The 19,688-nt window shown below is 39.3% G+C and overlaps 1 protein-coding gene across 1 annotated transcript in view; it reads left to right on the top strand.

Annotated features, from left to right (window-relative positions):
* Positions 1 to 19,439, top strand: part of spg7 (SPG7 matrix AAA peptidase subunit, paraplegin) — a 62,793-nt gene extending 43,354 nt beyond the window's left edge. The window contains exons 12-17 of the mRNA XM_048546395.2: positions 787 to 897; positions 4,497 to 4,612; positions 6,189 to 6,345; positions 9,159 to 9,322; positions 15,355 to 15,432; positions 16,860 to 19,439. Of these exons, the coding sequence (XP_048402352.1) occupies positions 787 to 897; positions 4,497 to 4,612; positions 6,189 to 6,345; positions 9,159 to 9,322; positions 15,355 to 15,432; positions 16,860 to 17,060 (827 nt within the window). The 3' untranslated portion in view covers positions 17,061 to 19,439. The remainder of the gene's footprint in view (positions 1 to 786; positions 898 to 4,496; positions 4,613 to 6,188; positions 6,346 to 9,158; positions 9,323 to 15,354; positions 15,433 to 16,859) is intronic.
* The last annotated feature ends 249 nt before the right edge of the window (positions 19,440 to 19,688 follow it).

Here is a 19,688-nt window from a genome sequence, read left to right as displayed (position 1 = left end):
GTAGTTTATGGTTCAGGTAGTCAAGGATCCAGTTGCATAGGGCTAAACGTTGACTTAGGTTGGTTTGGTTGGAATTAGTGTTGAAAGCTGAACTGTAGTCACTAAGTAGGAGCCTGACCTAGGTATCCTTGTTATCCAGATGCTCTAGGGACGAGTGTAGGGCCAGGGAGTTGGCATCTGCCACGGACCTGTTGCAGTGGTAGGTGAGTTGCAAAGGATCAAGACAGGCTGGAAGGCTTGAGTTGATGTGAACCATACTAACCTATCAAAGCACTTCATAATTAGGGTGGTCAGAGCCACCGGGTCGTAGCATTGAGGCATGCTGCATGAGTTTACATTGCAACTGGGGTGATGATGGCCCTCTTAAAGCAGATGAAGACTTCAGTTCGTAGGAAGGAGACATTGAAGATGTCAGCTAATACTCCCGTCAGCTGGAACACACAGGATCCGGGTGTACGGCCGGGACCTCTAACTGGTCCAGTTGCTTTCCATGGGTTCACCCTCTCAAGGGCCGATCTGACGTCTGCAGTGGTGACTGAGGGAGCGGCTGCATCCAAGGCTGCTGGGGCAGATGACATTGTTTCACTGACCTTCCATTCAAAACAAGGGTAAAGTGCACCATGAAGGGATGTACTTTTGTCCAATATTGTGTTTTACTTTGCTTTGTAGCCCATTATTTATTATGCAGTAAAAAATGCTAATTGTACTATGTCCTAATGTGGTATACAAAAGAACATTCCTTCCTTCAAAATCTTCAGCTTATGATTGATTTACCTTCATTCCTAGGAGCTGATATTGCCAACATCTGTAATGAAGCAGCAATACATGCAGCGAGAGAAGGGGAGAAATCTGTTGACACGTTCAATTTTGAATATGCTGTAGAGAAGGTCATAGCAGGTATGCTGTTTTAAATTTTTACTCGTTTTGTGAAGTTTTTCCTAGAAAGTGAATAGTTCCAGTTTTTTTTTTTAACTTATTTATGGAAAGTGTGTCTTACTGTCTAAAATCATTCCATGCAGAAGGGGCCCATCAGTTCATTGAGTCTGTACCAACAAGTCATACTCAAATGCTACAGTAGTCCCACTTTCCAGCATTTGGCCCATTGTCTTGAATGTTATGACATTACAGTTAATTGTACTTTTTAAAGGTTGTGCGGTTTCCTGCTTCAATTACCCTCCCAGGAAGTGCGTTCCAAGTTCCTACCATCCTCTGGGTGAAAAATCTTTTCCGCAAGTCCCCTCAAAACCTCCTGCCTTTTGCCTTAAAATTATGCTGTCTTGTTAATGATCTTTCAACAAAAGGAAACAGCTGCTCTCTGTCCAGCTTGTTCCATGTCCCTTATAATCTAACTAAATCAGGACCCCTCTCAGCCGCCTTGGCTTTAAAGAAAACAGCCAGAATTCATCCAGCCTCTCTTCACAGCTGAACTGTTCTATGCCAGGGAACAATCTGGCAAATCTCCTCTGGACTGGAGCGGGTGCAACACATCCTTCCTATGGTGTGGTGATTAGATCTGCACACAGTCCTCCAGCTGTAGCCTAACAGCTGTTCTATCTAGCTCAACATTGCCTCCCTACTCTTATTATCCATGCCAAAACTGATAAAGGAACATAGAACATTACAGTGCAGTACAGGCCCTTCGGCCCTCAATGTTGCGCTGACCTGTGGACCCATCTGAAGTCCATCTAACCTACACTATTCCTTTATCATCCATATGTGTCCCATATTCTTTTGTAACTGACCTATTAACCTGCCCTGCCTTCAGGGATCTGTGGGCAAGCAACCCAAGATCCCACTGTTCCTCCTGAGCTTCCTAGTTTCCCTCCATTCATTGAGTACACACTTGTCTTGTTACTTCTTCCAAAACGCATCACCTCACACACTTCTCAGTGTTGAATTCCATTTGCCACAGCACATCTGACCAATCCATATGTAACCTACTGTAACTTAAAACTTCCTTGCTCACTGTCAACCACCTGGCCAATCTTTTGTCATTGGCAAAATTTACTCAAAATCACTCCCCACCATCTTCCACTGTCTTCTATATATATATAGTGGAAGCATTGGAAAAGGTGCAGAGGAGATTTACCCGCAGGCCCTATGAAGAAAGGCTGAGGGACTCGTGTCTGTTCTCATTAGAGAGAAGGAGGCTAAGAGGGGATTTAATAGAGACATACAAGATGATCAGAGGATTAGGTAGGGTGGACAGTGAGAGTCTTTTTCTGAGGATGATGACCTTAGCTTGTACAAGGGGGCATAGCTACAAACTGAGTGGTGATAGATTTAAGACAGATGTCAGAGGCAGGTTCTTTACTCAGAGAGTGGTAAGGGCGTGGAACGCCCTGCCTGCCAATGTAGTGAACTCAGTCACATTAGGGGCATTTAAACAGTCCCTGGATAAGCATATGGATAATGATGGGATAGTGTAGGGGGAGGAGCTTAGATTAGTTCACAGGTTGGCACAACATCGAGGGCCAAAGGGCCTGTTCTGCGCTGTATTGTTCTATGTTCTATATCATGAGCAATAAGGGGCCCAAAGCTGATCCCTGTGTTACGCCACTGGACATCAGCCTCCCAGAACACAAACAGCCTTCTACCACCACCCTATCTCCTATTACCAAACCAATTGTGATCCACGAGCCAAGTTAGCCGGGATAACTTGTTCTTTTACCTTTTTTATCCTTGTCCATGTGGGACCTTGTCAAATGCTTGCTGAAATCTATATAAACTACATCAAATGCAGTATCCTCATCTGCACACATGGTAATCTCCTCAAAATTCAGTCAAAATTAATTATCCCTGATCTGTCCTCCCCTCTCCAAATGGAGATTAAAGAAAATTCTGAAAGAGAGAATTAATACTTTCCCTTCCACTGATGAGACTCATTGGTCTGTCATTCCCGGTTTATCCCTATTCCTATAAAATCATGAGGGCATAGATAAGGTGAGTAGTCAAGGTCTTTTCCCCAGGTTAGGTGAGTCCAAAATTGAAAGCATAAGTTTAAGGTGAGAAGGGAAAGATTTAAATGGGACCTGAGAGGCAACTCTTTCTCACCGAGGGTGGCATGTATATAGAGCAAGCTGCCAGAGGAAATAGTAGAGATGGGTCCAATTTGAACATTGGGATAGGTCAGTGAATAAGAAAGGCTTAGAGGGATGTAAGCCAAAAGCAAGGAAATGAGACTAGTTCAGTCAGCATGGATGAGTTGGGTCAACTGCTGTATACCACGCTGACTTTATGACCACCTTCTTGAAAAGTGGAACCACATTAACTGCCCTTCAGTCTTCTGGCACCTCCCCAGCAGCCAAAAAAGAATTGAAAATTTTGAGTCAGAGCTCCTGTAATTTCCTCCCTGATATCCCAGGCTGCAGTGGGAGATAAGTCATCTAGATTTGGTGAACTTCCATTTTTTAAAATGCCAAAACCTCCAGAGTCACCTTACTTCCTATATCAACCTGCTCAAGAACCCCAGAGTCCCTTTTCCTGAATTCTGTAACTGCATTTCTCTTCCTCCTCCAGAATGAAGACAGATGTAAAATACTCACTGGATACTCTACCAATGTCCTCCAGCTTCGCACCCAGTTTGGCCCCTTGGTAACTAATGGGCTCTACTCTTTCCCAGCTATCCTTTTCCCTACCCTTATCCATCAGTTTTTTCTTCATGCCACCTCATCGCTCTCCTAAATTCTTTCTTGAACCCAGCACTTCCAACACTACACTGGTGGTCTCCAATGACTCTTTCTTCCTATTTGTTTAGGTATATTCTGCTTACTTTCTCTTGCATCCAAATTTTTCTGTCATTTATCTTGTAATTCTTTGCTTTTTGTTTATATTCTTTCCAATCTTCTGACATGCCACTTTAACAAAATTGGATATCTTTGAGTGTGATACTATCTTTGACTTTGTTAGTTAACCATGGACAGTGCATCCATCCCTTAAATTTTTTTAATCTGTTGGAAGATATCTATTCTGCATTTTTGTGAATAATCTCTTAAATATTTGCTACTGCATCTCTATTGATGTATCCCTTAACCTAAATGGTCAGATCACTTTTGCCGGTTCTGCTTTTATGCTGTCATAATTGCCTTATTTAAATTCACAGTTGTAGTCTTGAACTTGCATTTCTTTTCCTTAAACTGTATGTAAAATTCAGTCATATTATGGTTGCTAATCAGATTCATTGAAAGGCAGAGGGAAGTTCAATTAATTGGATAGCTGTTTTATAGTGACTGCACAGGCACAGTTGGCTGAGTAGACTCTTTGTGATGTCTGATTGGTCCATGATCCATGTTATCAACATTCAAGTGTTCCTATCAAGTATCTTTGTTTGCAGCTGTCAAAGTGGTATACAAAATTCCTACTTGGATTGAACAAAAACTGCTGTACTCTAATTGTTAAATAAATTCCCAAAAAGACAGCATTGTTCAACCTCATGGCAATATTTGCTTGTTTAATAATATTTAGTTGTTTTGTTCACATTCTCATTTTTCCCTCAGGCACTGCCAAGAAGAGTAAAATTCTTTCTAAGGAAGAACAGAGAATAGTAGCTTATCATGAATCTGGACATGTTCTTGTCGGCTGGCTTCTTGAGCACACAGAAGCTGTCTTAAAGGTCTAGCTTTTTTCGTATAATTATGAACTATATTACCATCATTACATTCATTTATACACAAATATACTTGGTCAGAATCTGCAGTGACTGATGTTGTTCGCAAAAATATAGCTTAAACTTATTTTATGTTCCAATCTTAATCACTCGTTTGAATCAATCTTATAATGTTTCAGTATCCATTGTGTTAAGTTTTGCTCTGACCCCTCTATATCAACTTTATTGGTTGGAAGTATCTCAAATCAGTTTGTGAATAGTAGCAAGTCTGAGTGTGTGCTAAACCTCCACCATCAAGAAGGCAGTTGAGCATCAGTCGTCATAGAAGTCAACTAAGTTCAATAAATAAAACTGTTACTTCAAAGTAAGACAAGAATGTAAAATTGAAAGACTTTAAATGTAGTAAATGCTAAACAAGAATCCACAAGCTATAGAGGCAAACAAATTTGGCAGGGAAGAGAAGGATTTGCTTTGTGCAAAAATTTTAAAATTGTTTTAATTATTCCACTCATCTTAGTAGGCTTTTCACCTGTGGTGGGTTATTTGTATGCAGATTTGGTCTCCTTATCTGAGGAAGGACATCTTGGCTATGGAGGAAATTCAGAAAGGTTTACAAGACTAGTTCCTGGGATAGCAGGACTGATGTAGAAAGAGAGACTGGGAAGGTTAAAACTGTATTCAGTAGCGTGTAGAAGGAGGGCGATCTCCTGGAAATTTATAAAATTCTAACAGGACTAGTTGAAGAATGACTGGCTATGTCCAGAACCAAGGGTTACACACTAAAGATACAGGGTAGGCCATTTCGGAGTGAGATGCGAAGAAATTTCTTCATGCAGAGTGTGTTGATCCTGTGGAATTCTCTGCTGTAGGAAATGGTTGAGGCCAAAATATAGAATGTTGTCAAGAAGTTAGTTATAGTTGTGAAGGCTAATGTGAACAAAGAGTATGGGGAAAATGTGGGATCAGGGTACTGAGTCAGACGATCAGCCTGAAAGGAGCTGGCTTATATTGCCTACAGCTGATAACCTACCAGCTGTTTAATAGAGCCATGAAGCCTTTTGGAAAATATATTTGTCATTTTTTTAAAACATGGTGGCTCAGTGGTTAGCACTGCTGCCTCACAGCATCAGTGACCTGAGTTCACTTCCACCCTTGGGTGACTATGATTGAATACGTTTCCTTCGGAGTCTTCAGTTTCCTCCCACAGTCCAAAGACCTGTGGATTAGGTGGATTGGCTGTGCTAAATTGCCCATAGTGTGCAGGAATGCCCTGGGAAATGGAGGGTTATGGGGATTAGGGCAGGGTGGAGGGTCTGGGTGGGATGCTCTTCAGAGGACCGGTGTCTAACCAATGGGCAGAATGGCCTGCTTCGACACTGAAGGGATTCTATGATTCTGTGAAATGATAAAATAATAACTATGGAAACCCATATTTTGTGTTTTTGCATTTAGAAAACACTAGGGAATTATTAATGATTTTTATTTGATCTTACATCAATGATTCTGAACCATCAATTTTAATTTCCTGATATCACTGAGGTAACTTTTAAGTAGCTTGTGTGTTTATTTTTTTACCTTGCAGGTCTCCATAGCACCACGAACAAATGCTGCACTGGGATTTGCACAGATCCTACCACGAGAGCAACACCTTTACACCAAAGAGCAACTTTTTGAACGTATGTGTATGGCCCTAGGAGGTCGCGTTGCAGAAGCTATCATCTTTAATAAAGTCACAACAGGTATAATTTGAAAAATACCAAATGGAAAAATATTTAAACACTTATTTTTGTTTCTGATCATTCAGACAGTGCTTTATTCAGTTTAAGTCTAAAGGATGATATTTTGTGTAGCCTTTATTCAATATCAGCCTGTCCTGTTCCACCAGGGGATACGTGGTGGGACGCTGTCAGTGGAAGGTGAATATCACTTTTTTTTTAAGCTAACTTGATTCTTTTCTCCCCCTTCACATATCTGGCTGTGAGAATGGGAGAGTTTTGTCCATAATCTAGCTGCTGGGAGATGGGATATATTTTCCTCTCTGCTGTTAAACTATCAGACATTACAATGTACAGTTGTCCTGTTTAATGCCTCATTTATTCCATTGCAGATATAATTTGATGTTTCATTTTGCTGCACTGCCATTTGTGGGTTTCTTAAAGTTAATGGAAAGTAATAAATATTTACAAATTTGTTAATTTTGCAAGTTCACTTCCCTTCTTTTAGAAACTACGACAACAGAGTTTGATCTTGGTCTCACTACGTCCACTTCCAGCTGAATATCACGAGCCAGAACCCTAGCCATTTTTTCACACCTAATCCAGGAGTGTTGAGGTTGATTGCAACACCGCTACGGTCACCCAGATTGAGATCTGCGAATTCAATCTAAGAGATTTATACTTCTGTACTAGATTACACGTATCCAACATAGAGCCATTAAAATACTGCTGCTATTTTAGTCCATGTAGTGCAAAGGCAGCTAGTTTGCGCATAGCAAAGATCCACAAACACCAAGATGAATGAATAATCTGTTTCTGGTAATGATGTTAGTTGAAGCATAAATTAGGGTTCAATCAAAAAGAAAAGAATGCTATTCTTCAGTTAATATCAAGGAATTTCGTACATCCATCAGAAAGACAAGGATTTTGAAGTTCAATTTTTGAGGCGATGTGTTTTGTTAACAAGAACATAGAGAGAGAATATTATAAAATAGTTGATGTGCAGCAGGCAAAGAGACCCGGGTGTACACTTGCATAGGTCATTGACAGTGACAGGACAAGTTGAGAAAGCAGGTAATATAGCATAACAGGTCATAGGCTTTATTAATAGGGATATGGAGTACAAAAGCAGGCAAGTTATGCCGAACATATTTAAGACACTAGTTAAACCTCAGCAGGTGCATTGTGTTTATTTCTGAGTGAAGAATGTGAATGCATTGGAGAGAGTGCGCAGGAGGTTTTCGAGAATGATTTTAGGGGTGTGAAACTTCAGTTATAAAGATGGATCTGAGAGGGCTAAGTGGAGATTTGGTTTAAGGTTCAAAATCATGAACGGTCTGGACAGAGCAGACACACAAATCATTCCCTCTTGTGAAAATATCAAGACCAAGAAGGCACAGATTTGCAAAAGAAGCAATGTGGGAAAAAGCATATTTTTACACAGTGACTGGTTTGGGTCTAAAGTTAACAAAGTGTGAAGCTGGATGAACACAGCAGGCCAAGCAGCATCTCAGGAGCACAAAAGCTGACGTTTTGTGCCTAGACCCTTCATCAGAGAGAAGTCTAGGCCCGAAACATCAGCTTTTGTGCTCCTGAGATGCTGCTTGGCCTGCTGTGTTCATCCAGCTTCACACTTGTAATCTTGGATTCTCCAGCATCTGCAGTTCCCATTTATGTCTAGGTCTAAAGTTAATTGCCTGTAAGTGTGGTAGAGGCAGATTCAGTGTAATTTCTAAGGTCAAGTACCTTACTTGTATTCTTGGATAAAGTTACAAGAAAGAAACTAAGTTTTTGATGGGCAAGCCAATTTTCTCCTTCTACTCACAGTTTTTATCTTACCATCACACCCTCCCTTGTCCCTCTTACTGATTCTGATTCAAGAATTCTGTGTTCTTTGGTTCTTTCCACTCATTCAGTCGAAGTATTTTTCTCTTCCTATGTTCTGATTGCATTGAGATCAAGATTAACAGTCCAACAAAAACAACCCAGGAACTTCAGTTGCTGGAAATCAGAAAAAGAAAAACCGAAATTGCTGGGGAAACTCAGCAGGTCTGATAGCATCTGTGGAAAGAAAGCCAAGTTAATGTTTCATTTCCTGTGACCCTTCTTCCATTAATTACGTTCCCCTACTGTAACTTACCCTTTTCTAGGATCTCAAAGCTACAGAAATCCTCACCACCACCACCTCTTCCACACACACCACCCCCCCCCCCCCCCCCCCCACCCCCACAGCTCAACCTTTCTTTAAAACTACAGGTTGTAAGAATAAAAATTTAAGTCCGGAATCAGCTAATCTTTTCCTGATGTACCTTATCATTTTCATTCTTTTCAACCTCTGTGTGTTATTTCTCACTTTCCCTGGCACCAGTTTGCTTCCTAAGTGTAATTTACATTGAGTAGCCAGTCATTTTGTCTTTTTTGTATTTATAATTACTTTGAGGGTTAGTGATACCCCGGACCTTAGAGGTATTTGGTTACATTGAAAATTGGAGGAATATTCATCCACTAACTCTGTTTTAGGGATTGAATAAGACATTAACAAGTGGAAAACAAAAGTGAATTAAAAGTAATCGGGAAACGTACCTGTGTATCTGATCCATCTGACAGTGTCAGCAATGTTTTCATTTTTTACTTTGGGAGACCATTCAGTGCTTAAAACTTGGGAATATTTTGGGAATAGTCCATTGGAGAAGCTCCATTTATTTCTAGAAATTACATTATTTACTTTCTTTTGTGTCAGAAATAAACTGGATCTGCTTGGAGGCCAATTTCAGTATATTGTGTCAGGGTGGGTATTCTTGTATTCTGGATTGAATGATACCATTTTTAATTTACAGGTGCTCAGGATGATCTACGAAAAGTTACAAAAGTGGCTTATTCCATGGTGAAATGCTATGGAATGGCTGAAGCAATAGGACACCTTTCATTTCCTGACACCGAGGAGATGGGGGTGATTGGTCGACGACCCTACAGCCAAGGTCTCCAGGATCACATGGATCATGTAAGTCTTACCTTTGGTGAGCATGTAGCATTGTATCATCAGCTTCAAGTAAAGAATGCATGATTATGGTGATGGAAAGAGAAAATTGGATAAGTGACTGTGCTGAAATATCCTTTCTATTAAGAATGCACTTAAGAGATAACCGCACCTTATTCATGTCTGGCAGCATCTGTAAAGGAGAAACACAGAGTTATTGTTTTGGATCCAGTGACCCTTCCTCAAGTGTTCTGTGGAGGGGTCACTGGACCCGAAACATTTAACTCCATTATCCTTCACAGATGCTGCCAGACCTGCTGAGCCTTGCCAGCAACTTTGTGTTTGTGTTCTTGATTTACAGCATCCGCAGTTCTTTCGGTTTTTACACCTTATTCATAGAACATAGAACATAGAACAGTACAGTACAGCACAGAACAGGCCCTTCAGCCCACAATGTTGTGCCGACCATTGATCCTCATGTATGCACCCTCAAATTTCTGTGACCATATACATGTCCAGCAGTCTCTTAAATGACCCCAATGACTTTGCTTCCACAACTGCTGGCAACGCATTCCATGCTCTCACAACTCTCTGCGTAAAGAACCTGCCTCTGACATCCCCTCTATACTTTCCACCAACCAGCTTAAAACTATGACCCCTCGTGCTAGCCATTTCTGCCCTGGGAAATAGTCTCTGGCTATCAACTCTATCTATGCCTCTCATTATCTTGTATACCTCAATTAGGTCCCCTCTCCTCCTCCTTTTCTCCAATGAAAAGAGACCAAGCTCAGTCAACCTCTCTTCATAAGATAAGCCCTCCAGTCCAGGCAGCATCCTGGTAAACGTCCTCTGAACCCTCTCCAAAGCATCCACATCTTTCCTATAATAGGGCGCCCAGAACTGGACGCAGTATTCCAAGTGCGGTCTAACCAAAGTTTTATAGAGCTGCAACAAGATCTCACGACTCTTAAACTCAATCCCCCTGTTAATGAAAGCCAAAACACCATATGCTTTCTTAACAACCCTGTCCACTTGGGTGGCCATTTTAAGGGATCTATGTATCTGCACACCAAGATCCCTCTGTTCCTCCACGCTGCCAAGAATCCTATCCTTAATCCTGTACTCAGCTTTCAAATTCGACCTTCCAAAATGCATCACCTCGCATTTATCCAGGTTGAACTCCATCTGCCACCTCTCAGCCCATCTCTGCATCCTGTCAATGTCCCGCTGTAGCCTACAACAGCCCTCTACACTGTCAACGACACCTCCGACCTTTGTGTCGTCTGCAAACTTGCTGACCCATCCTTCAATTCCCTCGTCCAAGTCATTTTGCTAAACTACAAGGTCGTTGTGGTATTTGTTTTTAACTAGTGAATAATTGCGGTCCAAATTAACTTTCTCTTAATTCCACAAAGTTTGAAAACTAGCACCCATTTCCAACCCCACTTCATCTCCAGGTGTTGAACATGTTGACCCCTTCTAAATCCATTCCCAACTTTCCTGTGTAAGCACAAATGTACGATTTGAATTTATATTTTGTGTGTTAAGAAGGGGGAGATATTGTTTTTAAACTTCATTTTAGATTTCTGTAAATGGCACAGGTGTATGGAGGGAGTTGTTTTGTTTACATACATTTTAATAAGGTTTTACCACCTGTGAAGTGGAGGTTTCATGGAGAGCACACTCGATGGGCCATGTGGCCCACTTCTGTTCTTGTGTCTATGTCTCATGGTGATTAACAGTTCAATACATTATTTTTAAATGTAGAAGAAAGCAAATGTCAGCACACAGAACAATTGAGAAGGCAGTCAGTTTATTTCTGAGGGGTGCTAAAAGTGCCAAGTGTTAAAACAGTTGCTAGGATGAAATCTGGGGAATAAAACCTGCTGGAAGCTCGATTTTTGGGAAACTCGTGTTTGCCAGGATGGTAAATGAACAGTGTGTTTATTTTCTAGTTTGTTTTAATTTTCTTAGGGAGGGACATCATTGCAAGAAAAATAGATCTAATGAATGCATAAAATTCACCAGAAGATAACCTGTTACAACTGTAATAGCCTGAGGAACTGCCATGTGGAAATTGTTGTAACTCTTTTCTGGACTTTAGTTGATTGTAAGGATCCTGCTGAGGAGAAAAAGGCAGTGAGCTTTAATCCTGTTATGATATCTATACTGAAATCTTTCCAACCCTTCATCTAGCATAACATTGTCACTGTTTTACTTCCTTATTTGACAAATGTTTTATTCATTAAAGTACACTTGTAACCTCTTGAGAATACATTCAGTCAGTAATAGACTGCCATGGTTTAAAATAAAACAATGTTAGGACCTAACAAGCTAGGTTTCACTCTAGTATCTGGCTGATGTTAACATCTGCTAGGATCAGAAAACTTGGAACTCCTATAATTTACTTCGTCCAATCAGGATTCCATCCTGCCTAAATACTGAAACAGCTCCAATCAAATACAAATTTGACATCTTATGTGACTTTGATGTGGGTCAGTTTTGTTTCCCTAACCTTGTTTGACCTATTTGCAGACCATACGATTTAGGAGCAGAATTAGACCATTCAGCCCATTGAGTCTGTTCCACCGTTGAATCACACGTTTCTCAGTCAATTCTGCTTTCTCCTTATAATCTTTGATTCCCCTTACTAATAGAAACCTATCTATCTCTGTCTTAAATATTCAATGGCATGGCCTCCACAGCCGTATGCAGCAATGAGTGCCACAGTTTCACCATCTTCTGGTTGAAGAAATTCCTCCTCATCTAAAAGGTTGTCCCTTCACTGGGGCTGTGCCATCAAGTGCCAGTGTCTCCTACTAGTGGAAACATCCTCTCCACATCCACTCTATCCTCTTAGTGTTCAATTAGATCCCCCACCTTATCTTTCTAAACTCCATTGAGTATTGACCCAGAGTCTTCAACTGCTCCTCATGTCAAGTCCTTTATCCCTGGGATCATTCCAGTAAACCTTCTGTGGACCCCCTCAAATGTCAGCATATCCTTCCTTTAAAATGGGGCTCATCGTGATACAATGACTATCTAGTCCTCATCTAGCACCTTTCCACTGGCATGTTCCAGTGTGGTTTGATCCTTTCTAATGTAGCCAGAGAATCATTTGCAATCACGTTTCATTGTGCTCTTACATTGTTCAGAGTATCTATCCGTGACATCCGCCTATTTCTCATTTATGTACTGTCCCTTGACCACCACACTTGAAGGCACAGTGTTAATTTTCACTCGTGCATTGCTCTTGTAAAGAGGAAAGAGCACCTATACAAAATCTTTGCTATGAACAGATATCCCTCCAATTTCATCTGCATGTATATTATCATGGAATGACTGTGTGAGACTTCATAGCTTCAAAGGACAGCTGATTTTCTCCAGGCCTGAACTGCTTGAGGTGTCAAATACTCTTCTCAACTACTAAATAGGCAGCAACAAGAGGACACTGGCCACACTGCCATACATCAAGAGCATATCAGAATTGACATTGAGGCTCCTATGACTACTAGGAATCATGGTAATGGACAAGCCCACAGCCACTCTATGACAAAACACTCAGAAGGATTAAAAACCCCTTTCGCACAACATGCAGAACTAATATAGTCTACAAAATACCATGCAATGACTGCCACAAGCATTATGTCAGACAGACAGGAAGGAGACCAGCCATCAGAATATATGAACATCAGCTAGCAGCAAACAACAAATTTTTCTTAATAGCAGTACACTCAGACAATGAAAGCCATCCGTTTAACTGGGACAGTGTAACCATAGTAGCCCAAATCAACATAGACACGCACGGGAATTCGTGGAGGCATGGTTCTCGACCCATAATACAATCAACAAACATATAGAATTGGACCCCATGTACAAACCCATATAGAACAGATCCAGAAATGACACAAATCACCATAACAGACCAGACAGTATGGATTGTAAGTGGAGTCGAACAACATTGCTTCATCGGAGGCCTCACTAATGATGTCACCTGGCATGGTAATGAAACATCTGAACGAAAACAAGCCAGCTCAGTGCTAAAACCTTAAAAATCCTCCATTATCTGATTAAAACTGAAAGAATTGCAGATGCTGTAAAGCCATTCTGAGGTAGGTCACCAGACCTGGAATGTTAACTCTGTTTTTTCCTTCTCAGATGCTGCCAGACTTGCTGAGCTTTTCCAGCAACTTTGTTTTTGCTCCATTTTTTGATGTTGCAATATCAAACTGCTTATTCAACATGTGCAGAATTCCCTCCAATTAAGTGTTGGAAAGACTGAAGCCATTGTTTTCAGTCACTGCTCATACAAATCTGACTTTCTCTCCAATGCACTCTGCTCCCCCCAATTCCCCAAAGCATTCTCCTTTTAACATCTCCTTGGGGATGCAACCACATTCCATCTTTGCTTGATTAGCATTAATATGCTTGGTATGCTTGTCCTAGAAAAGGCTGTATCTTTGGATGATCTTTGTTTTTCCATGTGATGCTAAATGTGTGTTACAAAATCTGGAGACACATTGAACCTTGTTGTTTTAGTAGTGTAAGTTGTCCTCGCTTCAATGCCGTACAGCAATAGGTAATCAGACCTGCAGTTAGCAGTCAGTGCCTGTTTTGTTAGTCAGCTAAAGTTGGGGTGGCTGCCTTTCCAATGCATGTGCTGAGATCGTTATCAAAATTATCTATCAATGCTTGATTTCAAGGAAACAAAATTTGACAGTTTATTTCAGTGATGTGCTGTAAAGTTTAATTACAGGCACAGATACAACATTGTGTTCCAAAACTATATTTTTTTGATACTGACGGTGAGGGAGAATATAATGCATGCATTGGACAGATAATCCATGAACTTTCAGCTGGTCTTCCTTGAGAAACAAGGACAATGTCGTCAACAAACAAAGCTTTTCTGACCAGTGCAGTTTTATCGTGGCTTTCAATGTTGAAAGGTTTGAAGTTTCCTATATTATCATTTGTTGGGGCTTACTTCAATTTGGTTGGCACGGTGGCTCAGTGGTTAGCACTGCTGCCTCCCAGCCCCAGGGATCCAGGTTTGATTCCACCCTTGAGCGAACCATCACTGTAGAGTTTGCATGTTCTGTGTGGGTTTCCCTCAATGATCCAGTATCCTCCCATAGACCAGAAATGTGCAGGTCAGGTGAGTTGGCCTGGCTAAATTAACCCAGTGTCAAGGGACATGCAGGCTAGGTGGATTAGCCATGGTAAATGCAGGGATATGGAGATAGGATGGGTCTGGGTGGAATGCTCTTTGGAGGATCTGCAGACTTGTTGGGCCAAATGGCCTCCTTGCGTTGTAAGGTTTCTATAATTGTATGATTTCAGCTGGGAAACAGTAAAGAAAACTAAAAAGAAGTGAAAGGGCTATGTTGCGAGTCAGTTTTGTTCCATTCCTGATCTTTCAGGTGTACAGCTGCCAAATTGAATAATTTAAATTGTGGCATGTATGTTATCATGGAATGACTGTGTGAGCCTTCATAGCTTAAAAGGACAGCTAATTTTCTCCAGGCCTGAACTGCTTGCAGTGTCAAATACTCCTCTCAACTGTGTAATTTCCCCCAGGTCATGAAACTTTCTAGGCGCTTCACTCATTTAATCTGGAAGGCTAAGTACCTAATTGCTGCACCATTGCTGTGCCTTCACCTGTCTAAGTCTTAACCTCAAGAATTCTTTCCAAAGCCCCTCAATCTATCAACCTCTCTTTTCCTCCTTTATGATGGTCTTTAAAGTGTACCCCCTTGACTAAGCTTTTGGCTGTCTCACTTTATGTTGCTGTATGTGGCTTGGTGCTATATTTGACTTTTAAATGCCTCTGAAGTGAAAAAGGAATATGTAAAATTGTGTTGTCAATGTTCTATTGTAGAAGGAATTATGGAAACTAGTTAATTTATGACACCATGGTAGTAAATTGACAGGTGAGTTGAGTAAGTTGTTCATTATTAAATTAGTTCACACTGTTATCATATCTTCAATTTATGGATGTGCCCAGTAATTATCTTCAATAATGCAAGTATCCTTTCGCCAATTTCTTAATTCTACAGGAAGCCAAACTATTAGTGGCTAATGCTTACAGGTGCACGGAGAAGCTCCTACTGGATAACCGGGACAAACTCCTTACAGTAAGTTATTTGACCAATAAAAAATAATAATAAAGATGAAATAAATTTTTAAATACTGTCTCTCCTTCCACTTGTGTTCACATGTACTCTCACTTTTAAATCAGCAACAAGAGGTTGTAACTTGTACATGTCACCAAAGAAAAAGCCTGGTGTTTGCATACCATTTTGGGTTTCCATATCTGAAAAAGCCAATTAGATTACATATTCAGGTTATTTGTCACGTTTTAATTTGTTAATTGGATGTGGGTATCCCTTGGTGTCGTTCCAACTTAATTGTACTACTGGCATCTACAATGCTAATTCTTGTGCAAGACACCTTAAGCTCAGTATTTGGTTGAACTATTGTTCTTCTTTGCATTGGATTGTTCAATGCTTTAATGCCATGATTCACAAACCACAACTATAATACTACACAGCTGAAGATCGATTTAGTGAAGATCATTTTTGTAAAATTGTTGTATTACAGCATCACAAGTTGGAAATCCCAGCTGAATTATGTTCTACATGGATAAATTTAAAATGGATGCTTTAAAAAGTAATTTTAAATTCCACTTATTGTTCTTTCATTATAGTAATGTGGAAACTTCTTTTTTCAACAATTGTGCAAGATTTTACCCTTTATCAAACAAGACAAAATAGAGGTATAGTTCTACAGGTATCAATTAACCACTACCAGCTCGTCAACTTGCTCAAATAGATCCTATTCATATAGGAATCCTGATGGAGAATGTCTCTGTCTCTGGGCTATTTGACTACAATCATATTAGAGCCCAGGTCAATCTTTGTCTTTACCTATTTCCAGCCGTGACATTCACAACAGAGTGCAGACTCTGGATTCATTTGTTCTCTCTCAATCAACCAAAAATAATAATATCGCTACCATCACCCCAGTTGATTTAATGTACCATACCAGCTGTAAGATTCAATTACCTAACACCCAGAAGGAAAACATTTCTTGTTGCATGTGTCATTTGTATCCCATCACTTAGAAGGAAAGGGGAAGCAGATGCTTGAGAACACAACCATCTGCAAGCTACTGGAGCTCCCTATAACACTGTGTACGTTCATCAGATCAACTGCACTGTTTCAAATACACCTTCTCGAAGACGATTTGGAATGGCATAAAATGCTTTTAGCAATGCTGCATTCCTGAAGGCATTTTTTTTTTAAAAAAGCACGCTGAAGTCTTGTAGCATTTTCATGTGACGATAGCTTGTCGTGGTCAATTGTAACTGCTCCCAAAGTAACCTATCTAACTCAAACATTTTTTTTGTTTTGAAATTTCTACCAAAGATACTGCATTCAAGTTGTAGCATGTAACTTAATCTTTTTGAACCTAGACACCATAATTTGAAATGTAAAATTCAAATCTAATTTTTAAACAAAACTGAATCTTCTGTTCAAAGTCCTTTCACTTTTAATTTTAGCTTGCAAATGCACTCGTGGAGAAGGAAGTTCTAAACTATGATGACATTGAAGTGCTCATTGGTGCTCCACCTTTTGGCCCAAAGAAAATGATTCCACCTCAGAGCTGGATTGAAGCTGAGAAAGACAAACAAGATACAGGAGATGACAGACCTTCAGCAAGGCACGTACAGGATGATGAACAAAACCTAAATCCAGTCTAAGCTGACTGCATATAAATACTATCTAGTGATTGGTGTTGTCTTGTTTAAAAAAAAATGAACAGTAAAGAATTTTGGGAAAACTGGAATCACAAGAATCAAGGATAATTGTTGGAAGTTGATTACTGCTAACTACTGATGAACACATATATTTAATGGAAAAAAGTCTGCTGTGTACCATTTGGAATAGGCACATGGTCATTAATGTTAAATTACAGAAACTGTTTTTCCTTTTTAAGCAATATATTGTGCTTTTATTAAAATTGTGCCTCTATTTATTCAGTGCTTTAAAATGCAACCACACAATTTGCCCAGTTAGAAGTGATATTGTAGTATAGGCATTCCTCCGTATCCGTGAGGGTTCCAATCCTGAGAGCCCCTGTGAATGATGAAATTTGAGAGTGTGGAGCTTGTTTTAAAAAAGGGTAAAAATTATGTATATGGAGGAATGACTGTACTACAGTATTACTTCTAACTGGGCAAATTATGTTGCTGTATTTTAAAATATGTTAATAAACAGAGGCACAATTTTAATAAAAGCATAATCTCTTGCTTAACGAGTATGTAAAAATAGTTTCTATAATTTAACATTAATTGCAGCGTGCCTATTCCAAATACGGATTTTTGCCAACACATTTTGGTTTTTGTTGATACTTAGTTTTTTTTTGGCGTAGAGATGAATTTGTGATTTGTGATTTCATGGATACAGAAGATTTATTGTTTTCTGTTGAATAATTTATTCCAGTTATACATTCTAGTTACACAATGCCTTATTATGATGGTGATTATGGTTAAACTAAACCTTGGAGTACAGAATGCTGACTGTGTAAGAATTTATTTGGTCTCCTGTTTGAATACAGCCTTAAAAGCAATAGTCTGTAGCTTTTATTTTTGCATTGTTATCTTCCCATCTTTGAAGAACTGACTCCTGTTGAGATATGGTTCCACAAATACCTGGAGCTTCGTGTATAGCTATACCAAAAAGCCTTTCTGGTTGTTCAGTATTTCCAACGATGGTCATTAGGTAACAATCAAAAGTGGGAAAAAATCTGATTTCCTGAACAACCCAGGTGAGATGAAGCCAGCTTTAAGGCTTCAGATGTTTTCTGGATTTGAAATTGTCCAGTTTTGTGAGATTGGTGATTGAGTTTTGGAATTCACTGACCTGTATATCTTCTGATCTGAGCTAAGGCTGTAATGTAAAAGGATTCAGATGATGAAGAACTTGTAATTTCCTGGAAAGCACTTGTGGGCAAATAGTTGCTGTCTCACTGGTGTATGTACATTAAATATTTGTCCTTTTATAAATGCATAGCTTCTGTGAAATGTATAACAATCTTACTTTCTCAGAATTTGAGTGAAACAGCTGGAAATATTACTGTTCATCAGTTTTTTTTTCATATTTGACCTGGCCTAATCCAACATTTTCATGTTCAACGTTTATCACTGTCTAGTGAAATCATGATTTATCTCAGCTATTTTTCTGTTTCCACTTTGGTAGATTGAGATCACCTAGACCAAATCTGTAATTCTGTCTGCTATCCTGTTTTAGTGGATAACTGAACACACAGTACTGAAAATGTGAAACACTGATGTGTAATTTTTGCTGTTATTATCACGTTGTGCATTAAACCCACAGGGGTATCAATACTTGGGAATAAATAGCGTTGTAGTCAGTAACGCAACATCATTCGATGTTTGGAAACCACTACATTTTTAAAGGGTCAATTACAGCAGACATTGCTGATGAATTTTAAATATCTTCTTGGAATGACTTTTGTTTTCTTTCATCAGGTAACATGTTTTCAAATTTTTTGGACCAGGACACAGACTTCTATGTTATTTAATCCATTGGTAAATGGATGATGAATAAAATTACAACAGAAACCATCTGTTTTTATAAGTTAAATTGATTAGCTTTTGAATGCCTTTATCTGAAAATTACATTCAGGTGAATTATCGTGAATATTTGTATAGTCATATAAATTATTTAATACTTGTCATGTAAAATATGTGCTACTATATTGTTTTTAACTGCAGCTTGAGAATTGTTAAATTATTTGAGACTGGGCTCCAAACTTTACTAAAATATTCATCAAAGCACGTTTGCTACATATAGCTGGCATTTTATTCACCCAATTTCTTTTTTACAATGGAGTGCTGGAAAATCTTAAGTGATTTCAAATAATTTATAACTTAAGATATATTGAATTTCTGCTTGAATAACACCTTTTCATATGATTGCACTAGATGAAAGCCATGAAGTTAGTCAAAAGGTGGCAAGAAACTCCCTTCTTTCAGATGACAAAGTGAGACCCTGTGTACTAAAATGGATGTAAATGTTCATATGGCACGATTTGAAGATTAAAGGAGTTGTCTGCACCTTGTCTAGTATTTATCCTTCAATCAACATCATGGCAACGAATTACTTGGTCACTTATCTATTACTGTTTTTGTATCTTACAAAAACTGACTAAATTACTTGGATGTCCCAAGCTCATGAAAGCTTTTAATATAAATGAAAATTATTCACGTTCACTTTTTTGTATGACTGACTCATGTTTACAACATATTTTGGAGTTATACAAAATCCAATGCATAAAATGTCTAATTCAATGGAAATTCACCATA

Source organism: Stegostoma tigrinum, chromosome 16, assembly GCF_030684315.1.
Source record: "Stegostoma tigrinum isolate sSteTig4 chromosome 16, sSteTig4.hap1, whole genome shotgun sequence".
Taxonomy (NCBI): domain Eukaryota; kingdom Metazoa; phylum Chordata; class Chondrichthyes; order Orectolobiformes; family Stegostomatidae; genus Stegostoma; species Stegostoma tigrinum.
This window is presented reverse-complemented; position numbering and strand designations above follow the sequence as displayed.